Source organism: Dromaius novaehollandiae, chromosome 18, assembly GCF_036370855.1.
Source record: "Dromaius novaehollandiae isolate bDroNov1 chromosome 18, bDroNov1.hap1, whole genome shotgun sequence".
NCBI classification, from domain to species: Eukaryota; Metazoa; Chordata; class Aves; order Casuariiformes; family Dromaiidae; genus Dromaius; species Dromaius novaehollandiae.
This window is the reverse complement of record NC_088115.1, coordinates 4900605-4913840: the sequence shown is the minus strand read 5'-3', so window position 1 is coordinate 4913840 and position 13236 is coordinate 4900605. Positions and strand designations below refer to the sequence as shown.

At 48.0% G+C, this 13236-nt stretch overlaps 1 protein-coding gene across 1 annotated transcript; it reads right to left on the bottom strand.

Annotated features, from left to right (window-relative positions):
- Positions 1–8113: 8113 nt before the first annotated feature.
- On the bottom strand, positions 8114–10507 carry MFSD6L (major facilitator superfamily domain containing 6 like). Its single transcript, XM_026120613.2, has one exon. The coding sequence runs from the start codon at positions 10487–10489 to the stop codon at positions 8603–8605; it is 1887 nt and encodes a 628-aa protein (XP_025976398.2). The 5' UTR covers positions 10490–10507; the 3' UTR covers positions 8114–8602.
- Positions 10508–13236: the final 2729 nt, after the last annotated feature.

The following is a 13236-nucleotide window of genomic DNA, read 5'->3' as shown; positions in this document are numbered from 1 at the left end:
GCCGCCGCTGCGGCGCCCCCTGCCGGCCGCCGCCCGCCCCGCCCCGCCGCGCCCGGGCCGGCCCCACTCGCCTGGGGGGGCCGAGGAGCAGCCTGCCGAGGGCGCGGCGTCGGACGCTGCGGGGGGTGCGGCGTCTCTGCAGCCTTTGCCCCCCGCCGTCCCGGGGACACCAGCCGCGGCACCTGGCTTAGGCCGGTTTACGTCTCCTTCGCTTGGGACCCGGCCGTTGGGCCCGGTTAACCCGGCCCGCGGCCTTGGCACCTCCACGGCCCCGCAGGTTCCCGGTCCCGGTCCCCCGGCCGAGGAGCAGGAAAGCAGGGCAGCCCGGCTTCCGCAGCAGCAGCACCCTGCTGAGCCCATCTCCCACGCGGGTGGTAGCGGAAGCTGTGCAGCGCTGCAATTTCGGGACACGGTGCTTGTGTGAGCCTCAGCTAAGCATGGGGACGCTGTCCTGGCTGATCCTGTAGACAACAAGAGGTCTGCCCATGGCCCATTTCCACCCCTCTTAAAAAAAGCTTCAGTCTTTTCCATGCCATCATCTTCAACAGCATTAGCATGAAAACAGTCCAATTCCACCTAATTCATCCTTTGCATGTGCCCCTAAGGGCCCATTTCACTGCTTCCCACCTTCAGAACAAAGCGTGAAGCAGCCCCTCCTGGGGACGTGCCCCAGCAGGAGGATGCTGCCTGCGCGCTTGCTCCTGTTTCCGAGGAACACAGCTCCAAAAGAGCTCCGAAACAGCACCAGGAGACTGTCCCCAATTAAATAAAGTTAAACTCAGTCCAAGTGCAGGCGATGACAACAAGGCAATATTCAGCATGGCCTTAGCTCTCCTCTCCTGCTAGTGCCCCCAGTCCCCTGCTCACCTCCAGAGCTGCCCACAGGGTCGCAGCCTGCCCCAGCCCAAATGTTCAGCTCGTGCACTTCGCCCTGGACTGAAGGTCGCCTGTGCGACCACCCGCAGGAAAATTCATCAGAGCGAGAGTCCAGTCCAGCTACGTGCACTATAACCCCAACACCGAGATCTTTGTCATAGCTTCAGTTCTCAGCCCTCTGCTAGGCAGAGGGCATATAATTTTACTATAGAATAAAAAATAAAACTATCCCTATCACACCAGATGATGATGTTAAGAAATGGGACATGTCCTACAGGACACTGAGACAAAAGCTAGAGAGAGCATCTTCTTATTCCAATGCTGGCAGACACCTAGGGTAGAAGTGGCATTTTCTGAACCGTTCAGAGCGCTGGCTCCTAAGAAGGCATGTGTGTGTTGTTTTAACCTCTGGCACCTAGGCTGGTTGCATTCCTGTGAATAAAGATGAACAGGCTTTGCAAAGGCTGGTGGGACACCAGGAGCCCTGAGGCACCTGGCCACGGAGCACAGCATGCAGCCAGCAAATGGGCCCTCGTAAAGACAGAGCTAGATACCCAGGGCAGCTGCAGCTTCCATCTGAAGTAATTCCTCTACAGAAAAACAACAGCAAGTTTGGTCACAAATGCGTGTTTTTTCTGAAGTTCAAAGGTATGTTTGCTGGTAACACCTCAGCAGCACCCACACAACCTGTCATCCAGGCAACGATGTAAGCTGGGCTCTCCTGCTGCACACAGTGAAGGGAGGTCGTGCTGTCTCCAAGGCTTGCCTGAGCAATCCAGTACAGAGAAGGTGAGGATGGGCCACGCGGTTTAAATCCTACCACTCTCAGGGTTTTAGGACTCGTAATCTGTTATATTCTCTGGAAGGCACACACTTCAACACTTTCTTCCTAAAAAGCACAGAGGGGACATGTTTATCTTTCAGGACGTGCCTGGGAGTGGTGCTGATGTCCCCACAGTTTCTGTACAACAGCACTAGTCTAAGATGAGAGGTGGGACTGGGCTCAAAGAAATACCACCTTCCACAAGGGACTTCACCACACTCCCCAAGGCTCAGGGAGAGACATCACATTTTGGAAAACACCACACAAACTCTCAGAGCCAGGGAGCACAAAGCGCGATGGCAGCTCCGTGGTGAGGCACCGGTGTGGTGGAGCAGCTGCTAGATTCTGGTCTCTGATCCTACAGCTGCTGATGCAACCTACCCGTCCCCATTGGCCTGGCTTACAGCAAGATTTCTAGAAGCTGATACCAAAGTATGCAATAAAATGAGCTGGCAGTGAGCAAAATAGAGGTACAGCAACATAAAGGAGGGGTCCAAAGGAACATTCTTTGCATAGGAATACCCCAAGTGGGACAGCTCAAACCCATACTTGGGTGTCTTGCAGCATTTTCCCTCACATCTAACTGCCACTCTTCTCAATGAAACAGGTTCCAGTGCAATCTGTATAAGATGTCCTTCCTGCAACTGGCATAAATGTAAACAAAATCCACAAATTCCCATCTCCAAAAATCAGAAAAAGCTGTTCAGTTTTGATTCAGTCCAATATTTTAAAACAAGACTTTCAAAGGAGAGAGAGGTTTATTCGTTGTCGAATTCAAAACTACTGCAAATGAGCTTTTCAGCAACAAAAAAAGGAAACAAAAAATAAGAGTGTCTGCAAGACAAATGATGCAGGAAATGTTGATCTGGAGTAGAAATGCAGCAGCAGTATCTCCAAGAACGTGAACTGTGAGCAGCTGCAGCAGCACCACAGCAATCATTTGAAAATGCAGAACCACTTCTTGGACAAGGGCAACGCAAAACCACAAGGCCACTAACCGGTGCTGTAAATGCTGCCAGAGCTGAAAGAGCATTTCTTAAAAAATATGAAGCTTCACTATTTGAATAAATTGTTCAGGAATGCCTCTAGGTTTCCAGGCCATGTACTCTAGTTGCACTGTAATTTTTAACTCTTAGGCTCCCAGTTACTGACAGACACAAATCTGAGCCAAGAGAGGAATGGTGTTTCCTGTGCATATGCAGCCACTTCATCATTTCTTATTTTTGTTGTTTTAATTACTTGAGTGAAATGTAAGAATAGGCCACCACTTGTTACTCAGCTATTAAATGATGAGCACCCACCAACAATGTAATTATGAACTCGGATCTCGGGTGAGTCACCTTGCTTTGATTGTGCCACAATGCAGAGAAAATGAATGTGTAAATATTGTATTCAATGCTTCAGCGGAATACTATGCAGAATTACTTTCATCATGAGTAGCTAGATCTGCTGTGGGCTGCAATCTGAATTTAACACATTCTATATACTTGCTTTATTCTTACAAAAATCTGGGATTAAATTTAACAGTTGTCGCACACACGGGTTACAATCCACTTAATGCATGCTATTTGGTCTGCCATACTTACTGTCATCATTACATAAAAATCCGTTTTGCAGAAGTGAACACAAATATGGACCAAATGTTATGACTGGTACCAGGCAGCATGCCCTGTGCAAACTAATTCACAGGTAAAGTCTGTGTTTTTTCCTTCACCCAGCTATACGCTAAATCTGAGAATCCAAGGCTAAGAAATTTTAACGTATCTTTTCACATTAGTCTACATGAGAGTCACTAATAAAAACATTTCAGGGTACAAGAATAATATTTCTTAAAAGTACCAATATTTCCTTGCACATAGTTATTTACATAAAAACCAAAAGTCTACATAATAGAAAGTGTACATACATTATAAACTTACACAAAGAACATTACTCAGTATCAGAAAACAATAATATAATCTCTCTGATACTTGAAAGGTCCTGACAAATACAAAGAAAATTAAACTGCAGCCTGAAGACCATTAAGACAGACAGGGTCATTTGCAGAGCTTTAAAGAAACGATTTGAGGAGATAACAGCAGAAAACGTATATACGTACAACAAAAATCAAAGTCTTCAAAAACACTTCCAAAGTGATGCTAATAGAGCCATTCACTGCCAGGTCAATTAGTCACATCTTGATGATAAGAGGAAGCTTAATATTTCAATTAGTCACTTGGCAAGGTAAGATTTTCTCAGTTTAGTCCCAAGAAACTGAATGCCTATTCCTGCAGAGAAATATATATATTTTATCAGCAGAAGTGTTTTGGAGCTATTTAATAAATTTCTTGTCCTCAGGATTTGTCAAAAATTCAGGGTCACATTTCTTAATTCACATTTGAAAATTAAAATTATTTTAACATGTGATTGTGTTTTCTGGCTCAAAAATTTCTTTTGTTGATAACAAATAAAAATCTGTCTGTGTTAATACAAGCCTACTTTTTTCAGTCTTGTAAGTATCTCCATAATTTTGACCTTTCAGCTTCATTAGGGATGGGAATGTCTTTGAAGTTTCAAAAAAAATGCAGCTGTACTGACAACTTCCCTGCCTGCTGTATTTGCAAAGTAATTGTGAGATATCTACATTGTTTTCTGTTGCTTGATTTCTTCTGGCAAGATTTCTAAATATTACAGTGAAACAAAGGTTAATTTTTAAATTGCCTCATACTAACCTCTGTGTTTCGGTTCATAGTTTTGCAGTACCAATCTACCTAATTTGAAGTAGGAAATTGCCTTTGGCCAGAAAAGTAATTTGTATTACAGCAAAACCAGTGGCCTCAGAAAAGAACCATGCAGAAGAAAAAAGTCTATCTGTTGCCTGAAAATGTACCATCTAAATTAGGAGAGCTGGAGCAGAGATTCCTTTACATTAGTTCCCTCTTGAGAAACATAGTGATACAGATGCCAAGCTAATTTCAAGTTTTAAAGAGCATCAAGCTCTTGCAAGATAGACATCCTTTTTTTTCATTTCTGCATTAGTACTACTTAGCGCTCACCTTAGTAATGGTCAGGAGCTACTTAACACGTTAAGGAGTGTATATGGCACCAATTTCTGAAGGCACAGAATGTCGGTGTCACGACATAATTTTAACACATATGAGTTCAAATCTGACTGGTAAAATCCTACGTGTATTTTAAAGATGGACAAAAAGAGACAGAAACATTTTTACTAGTAGATGACATGGAGATTTGTAGTGATAACTATGATAGCATAGATCACACCTTAGTGACATTATGCTCCATCATGGAAGAGAAGACACTTCAAAAGCTCTAGCTTTTAAGATTCAGCACATGCAAAGTACTCTACTGCTGTCAAAAACATCATGTCTCTTGTTGTGAATCTACAACTAAATAGGGTTTAAATGGACCATAAGATACCTACTTGCTATAAAGTAGGAGAAAAGACTTATTACAAAAATACAAAAACCTCTCTGTAAATTTATTTGGTCATATTTCACTACAAGTCTACAAAGAAAAAAGGCTGTGAAAGCTTGCTGAATTACAGAAACCTTTGGAGAATGCTTTGGACGATCTTGATATTCTAATCAGACACACAAGAAAAAAACAGCATTTATAGATCGGTGCACATCTGAGCTTTACCTAATTTCATATTCTAGAAGAGTCATACTATTTAAATCAATCACAGATGTGAGGTGCACACAGATAGGATCTGAAGGAAACATATGCAATATCTCATCATAAAATAACTGAACAAAGTTATAATCTGGGATTTTAGTAGCTTCTTTATAATTTAAGAACGAAAGTAAAAAAAGCAAGATAAGGTGTTTGATGCAATTGGTTACTAGGATTCCAGTTTAGCTGAATCAGTAAACGTAACTACCTGCAAGGCTTAAAAGCTGTTTTACTATAAGCAAAGTGAGCATATACAAGTGACTTTATCAGTTTTGGTGAATGATCTCTCATCTACTGATTTACTTAGATCCTTTGAAACATCTCACAAAACACACATATACTGATCTATGCACAATTTAAAACATCAGAGCTACAAAGATTTGTCATTGTTTAGGACAAGTTCCTCAATACTCTAGTTTGCCTCCCAAGTTTGATTAAATCGAATTCAGAGGAGAGTGACACAGCTCAGCTAAGATCATGAACTGACACCGAGGTGCCAGACAAAAAAGTATTTCTATATATAAGCATCTGAAATGTGTTTAAGGTTCACTGTGAAACAAAGAGTAAAATCTTATGTGATTTTATAATCATTTTTCACTGCACAGCTCCTGTTAAAGATTAAAAGCTTAAAGAAAAAGAAGTGTTAATGCTAAGTTTTGGCAAACAGTTATCCAGGAATCCAAAAATAATTGCTGATGTGGTTGAGTAACACACACATCACTGAAATAAAATTCAGCAGGAAAAAGCCAAATGGCTGTGAGAGAGCTTACTTTTCCCAAAGGCAGTTTGGTTCTCCTGGGTTACATTTTATTCCCAATGGCAATAAATGCCTTGGCAAGTTCTTATGCCTGAAGAACAGCAAAGCTATGTTCACAACAAAGAGGTCTTATATAGGACAATTTAAGCCCACCTCCTTAACCTTTCAGCTGGCAGGGTCTCTGAAAATGAAAGGAAGAAACTAAATCACAAATGCTGTAGAGTCCACACAACCAAACCTCATAAACCTAAGTGGAAAATGATGTAATTAAATTTGTGCAATTTCTTCAGCAAACATGCCCTTCTCTAACTGTTTGCAATTCAGAACTTTTTTTTGTTCAAACTGTACAGATGTGTTTCTTTCCCGAATCAGGACAAAATGTTTTAATTAGATTTTAAAAAGAACATACAGATAACATCAAGATTGCTGCACTTGAGTAAGCTTTGGGCCACACCTGAAATGCTCCCTGTTCACAGTCACAGTGGCTGAACATACCTAAATGTCTACAGCTCTGAGGAGTCAAGATATTGCTGCTGTTGGGCTGCTGTTACCACCTCTCCACCACAGGATAGATTGGGCAACTATTTTTCATTTCAAGGTTTCTCTTTGCTAAACCTGAACTAAACCAGATAATTTTGCACTCAAGCAGATGAAGCAAGCACCTATAGTCCAATTAAATGGCGTGGTAACGCCACAAACCATCACAGCTATTTCTGCAGCATCCATCTCACAAAAGCTTGTGGCTCTAGGATATGGTACTTGCAGTTACTTCACTCAAGACTGAAGTCAGATGCTCTGTTAATAAGTAATTACAGTTGCTGAAGTATTATGTGATAATAAGGCTGGGATAAATCCTTGAAACTCAAATTGTTCTCAACTTTAGTTTGAATTCCTATGAGAAGGTAACATCTTAATAAAAAGTTCCAGCTATTCTTGGCACTAGGACAATTCTATCCACAGCATAATTCCAGTAGAGTATTCTGCACGGCATAGCAGATTGGTACCGGAATAACAGAGAGCTAATTAGGCTGAAAGCATTTGACATACAAATAATCTGTAATCAATGCATACAGAGAAACACATCTCCTTTAACGGCATTGCTTCTCCTTGTCTGCTACCTCCAGTCACTTTCCACTGGGTCCAGAAGGCAGTGGGGTGAGAGATTGCAAAGCTACCTGCGTACTACCTATAGCCATTTTATGAGCCCTTCTCTTTAATATTAATTTAAACAAGTATTCTATCTGTATTTTTGCAGCTTCCCTTCTCATGTCTTGCAAAGCTTTAGGAAAATGCTAATAAAAATCTATCCCTCTGCAAAGGAACAATATAGTCGCTTGACAAAGGAAGCACATAATAAACTGAGAATAGCTTTTGATAACAGTCAAAAGGGTGATAAAGGCCCCCCCCCCCCCCCCCCGCCCGCATTTAAGGTCTGACATGGACCTCTTAATAAGATCAGACAAGCAATTTTTACTTTGTAAGCAAGTCCTACCTACTGAAGAAAGAGGTGTTGAAATCTGTTTGCTTTTGAGGTTAAGTGAACAGATAAGCCAGTTCAAGGAAGGTTCTGCACTTAGCAGGCCCTGGAAAACCACCAATTTAGTCCTCATCAGGCAACCTGACAAGAGGGCTGCACTTAGGCTGGACTGACTTAATAACGTCAGTAAGATCACCTGCTCCACCGAGACCTGCACAGCCAATGCCACGTTCCTTCAGAAACCTTGCTGCATAATCACCTGCACGAGTGCCCAGCCCGCAGCAGGTATTCAAATAAAGAGGCCGTACCGCTTCCTGGTCACCCTGAACGCCCGGTGCCACCTTACTGGAGTGTCGGGAGGTCCCCGCGGTGCTCTGCTGAACGCAGACAGCCAACAGGCACTGACTGCAAGCAGAGGAGGTTTTCCCCCAACAGACACTGATGCAGAAGCACACTTAAAAACAGAAATAGGAAAAGTTCAGTCTATAGCAAAGATGAGTTTTACAAATCAGAGCAAAACAATCTTTTCTTTTTATTTACATCCCTCATTCAGCGAAATGAGTTCACAGACATTCACACTAATAACACCTTGCAAAAGTTTGTGTGTTATTACCATTAAAATGGTTTTCATTTAAAGTTAAAGTACGGAGCACAGCTTCCTCAGGATCAGCTCTGAGGTGCAAGAATTCAAGTTTGTTTTTTGACTAAAGTCTTAACTACATTCATTTCAGCAAACGCACACCTGAAAATACCCTGTTATGATTTTGGAAGCCAAATCATTAAGTTAAAAAGCAAGACTTACTATAAGAAGACTATAAATTAATCTTAAGAAAATAAAAGACTTATAAAATATTCTTATAAACATCTTTCCTTACAGATATACACTGTATATATTTAGCACTTTAGAATTAATGGCAATTTCTGGGCATCGTCATCATATCCCATCACCTCTATACCCCACACATTCAAGTACGTATTAGTTGATCCCATGCTGTTGTTACCAATTCCTACTAAAGCCGTCATCCTTCATAGCTTTTACCAGCCAGTCCCTTTCTTTCTCCTCCTCGGAGTCACTCGCATCACTGGAATCAGCAGCCAGGAGATGAGAATAGTTAATCTTTTTCTGCCGAGGCAACCTAGACTGGACGATCAAGAAGACGCACAACCAGAGCACCAGGCCCACGCAGCACGCCCTGTACAAAACCGCCAGGCCGAAGCTGGCCACGACGAATCCCCCCGCCACGCTCCCCAGGGCTGCTCCCGCGCCGTGCGAGAGGCCTCGCAGGACAGCGTGCAGGCATCTCTCCATCCCGGGAGTGGCAATGTCGTCGACGGTCAGGTTAACGGCCCACCACAACGCACCGTTACTAACGGCGGACAAAACCTGGACAAGGAGGACGGACCACGCGCTCCACAGGAACGAGTAGCACAGCAGCTGCACCGCCAGGCAGCCGAGGCTCAGCGCGACGACGACGCTGCTCGAGAGAGTCCTCAGCAACTTGCTTTTGAAGAAGTAAAGCAAAAGTTCAGCAATTAGCCCGACGGCCACAGCAAGCCCCATGTACGTCTCGCTGCTGCCTTGGTCCTGCATCTGCCAGAAGAGGAAGTTCTGCGCTGTGGACCCCGCCACACCAGTAAGGACGACGGTCACAGCAGACAGGACTGCTCGGCCGTCGCTGCCTATAAGGCTCAGGGCTTTGGCAGTTTTGTTCATATGTTTGGTTTTCTTGGGAATATAGGTCGGGAAAAAGATGCTGGCAACGAACGACAACGTCATGAGGACAGCATACCCATAGAAATGGACCGCGAGGCGGGAGACGTTACTGCTGAGGAAGCAGTTCAGCTGATCCACAAACACGGCGATGCTGAAGGCTCCTCCGGATGCACCCAAGTAACTCCAAATCCACAGCTTTCCATACCTGTCAGTCGCATCGACGAAGTCAAGATATTCATAGAGACCCTCGTCCACTGTCCGCTCCAGAGGGGAGGCCAACAGCTCCCAAAGCACGACAGCCCCCAGCACCATTAGAAAAACCTGACGCTCTCTGTCCTGAAAGATGGTGTTTTGCACCATGTCAAAGCTGACATCTGGAGCCTCTTTCCAGCGATCCGAAAGGTTTTCAGAGACGTAAGCGCCTCCAACAGTAGGAAGATGGGTTATAAACGAAGGGAACTTACTGTTTTCACTAATGGGAAGGCTATTTTCAGGATTATCAGCAAGATCCACCACAACAGCAGCTGGACCGCGTGTTTCCTTCTCGAGTCCAAGCGAGAGGGGGCCGTAGGGCGCAGGCGTTGCCAGCACGCGCGGCTCTTCATTAACTGCTTCCAGTGCAGTTGCCGAGCCAGAGGGACCATCAGCGTAGCGATCCGTCCTCGCGCCACCCTTGCCAACTCCCCCGTCTTCCTTCCCGGGTGTACCCACAAAGCCAACCACTCCTTGCAGGGTTGACTCCGGCCGCGCGCCTGTCACCAAAGCGCGTGCGGTGGCTCTCGGCACCTCCCGGGGCGCTTCCGACGTGGCGTTGGCGGCACCGCGGCCACCCGCGCTCCCGCCGCAGAGCCCTTGCCCGGCGGCCGGCGTCGCGGCGGGCACCAGCGTGAGCAGCAGGCCCGCTCCGGCCGAGCACAGCAGGCAGCCGGCCACCAGCGCCTTCCTCCTGCGGTGCCTCCTGGTGTAGCAGGAGCCCAGCGGGGCCCAGGCGGCGCCCACCAGGTGCTTCGCCCCCACGACGGCGCCCACCAGCGCCGCCGGCAGCCCCAGGTGCCGCAGGTAGAGGGTGAAGAACGGCGCCACGCAGCCGCCCCCCGCGCTGTGCAGAAAGCGGAAGAGGCCGGACGCCGCCAGGGCGCCGCGGACGTCCCACTGCCGGCTCGGCCCCATCGCCGCGCCGGGAGCCCCGCGCTGCCCCGGCACCTGCGCGGCGCCGCCTCCCCCGCCCGGGCGGGGCGGGACGGGACGGAACGGGGCGGGGCGGGGCGGGGCGGGGCGGGAGGGCCGCGCGGTTGCTAGGAGACGGCGGGGGAGGGGCAACGGCCCTGCGGCGGCCGCCTCAGCGCGGCACCTCAGCGTGGCTTCCCCGCCCGGCCGCCTCAGGACGGCCTCCCCGCGGTGCTGTCCTCGCTGTAGCCTGCTGCCTAGCCCAGCCTCCGCTCCACAGCCTCATCACTCGGGCCCCCTCACCACAGCCTCTGCTCCACGGTCCCCCCCATCCCGGCTGCTCCGCCCCCCCCCCCCAGTCTCCTCATCCCGGCTGCCCCATCATGGCCCCCACAGTGTGGTCTTCTCACCCCGGCTTCCTCACTGAGCCTCCCCACCGCAGTCTCCTCATCTCAGCCTCCATTGCTTCCTCATCCCGGGCCTCCGCACTATGATCTCCTCCCCCCGGCATTTGCCCCGCGGCCTCCCCAGCCAGCCTGACTCCCCGGGGCAGCAGGGCGCTTGCCCCATCATCCTGGGAGCCCTCGGGGCACTGTGACTCCGGCCATCCCGGGGGGGCCATCCCGGGGGGGGGGGACAGGCACATGGCTGGGGCCGTGTGGCCTCCTCTGTCGTGCAGCAGGAACTTGGCAGCAGCAACCCGCGCCTCCCAGGCACGCGGAGGCTCAGCGGTGCAGCCCTGGCGCCTGCCGGCCCCGGCGCACGGGAGACGCTCCGACACCAGTATTTACCAGATAACCAATAACCCCAGCATTTGCTCTCGAAGGAGGGACGCCTCCGTGAGCCGTGTGTCCGCCAGCTCTGAAACAGTGCAGTGTGCCCTGCTAGCCGAGCAGATCCGTGGGGACACCCAGCTGATTTGATTTTCGAATTAACTCTTCATGTCCAGATTCCTATTTGCCTTTAATCCTTTTTTTTTTTTTTTTTTTCTGTGTCCTGGAGCGGAAGAAATTTTCTGACCGTGGGGTGGAAGCAAGGCTGAGGCTGCCACGGGAAGGGGTCCGCGGCGCTGCCCTCCTGGGTAGCGGCGGTGGGCTCCTCGGGAGTCGGAGCAGCGCAGGGATTTTGCACTGGCTTTCGGGAATGGCAGGCAGAGGACAGCCGCAGAAGGGATCCGCTGTCCTCACACATCGATCAGCTGTAGTTTTGTTTGCTTCTGCAGGCATAGAGAAAAGGAAGGATCACAGCACCTAGCAGAGCAGCTTCGCTCACTCTCGCACACACAATTAGGGATTTTATTGCCCTGAAGGGGCAGGAAGGTTCCAGCTCAGTTCATTTCCTGAAGGGATAAATTGTTTGCTACAACATTTGCCTATAGGTGGAAAAAAAAAATCACTTTCAATTCAGAGTTGCCTTGGATTTTGAGAACCCAAACCCTCCATGCTGATCACAAAGCGGAGAGGAAGCACTTTCCCTTTCTCCCGGGCGTGCAGGACCCTTTCCCCTGGCCCCTGGGCAATGCTAGCACCTTTGCTCTGCCCTCTCCTGCTCCGGGAGGGCCGGCACAGTGTGCAGGACACGAAGAAATGCATTAAAGACAGGCTCATAAATTTCTGTTCCCCCTGAATTCAGTAGCTTAGTGCCGGCAGATCCCCCAAATTGTCATTCATGATGGAGAATACTCTTCTCCTGGCACAGGCTCGTCATTTCCAATACCATGTGTTGCATGATGTGTTCGTAGTCCTGCTTCAGTGCAGCGTTTTCTAGCCCCCAGGACTCCCGTCTATTCTGCAGATCACACCAAGTGCACGTCCTGCTTTCATCCTTCTGGGTCTGAAGGCTGCTTTCTCCTTGCTTCAAAGGGTCTGTTCTTCAAGCACCCGCGGGAGCAAGGGGATGTTGGACTGCTCTGGATTTGGGTGACGTGGAGGGGTCAGACAGTTTAGCTGAAGAAAGGGAAAATCTGTCTGAGCGGAGAGACAATGAAATCACCCTGGTGAGATCTGAAATATGGATGGGGTTGTTGTGTACACTCATGTTAGACCTGCTGGGAAGGGTGTACAAAGACGACATATCGCTCCACCTTTAATGGAGACACTGTGGACACACAGCGTTGTCCTCCCCCTCGTTCACTCTGTGTGTTTTCACACAGAGCTGAGGGAAGGTGATTTTTATTTCCATATGTAAAAATGATCTATACCAGGATTTCTTATTGTTGAGTTTATTTCATCTCTGAAGGTTTTAATTTTGGTGCAGAATGCTCCCTGAAAAAGAAGGGGGAGAGGGTATTAGGTTTTTGGTTTTGTTTTTTTCATACTGTGCTTAATGATTTACAGCCAATGGGTATTTTCACATTGTTCTAGATAGTGTTTCGGAAACACTGATGGAAAGAGGATGTGTGTCCAGGGTGCACGGTTCTCACCGACAGCTGGCCAGGGGTTGTTTTAACTACCTGCACCCGCTGAAAGTGCTGCTTGCCATGCAGGCTGGTCAGGGTTTGTGCAGGAGGTGGAAGAGGTTGGGGCTCGTGCAGGAGCCCAGGCTCAGCCCTGGTGCTGCTGGGTGATGTAGCATGCAACAGCATGGAGACACACGTGCTGGCTCCTGGCAAGCCAGCGGGCATCAGCCATGCTTCTGCTGAAGAGCAGGTTTGGGTCTCTGCTCGGCCCTGCGCTGGGTGTGCTGAGATAGCTGGGGGCATTTCGGTATCACAAAGACAAGCACAGTGTGATGGCTTAAATCAGTGTATT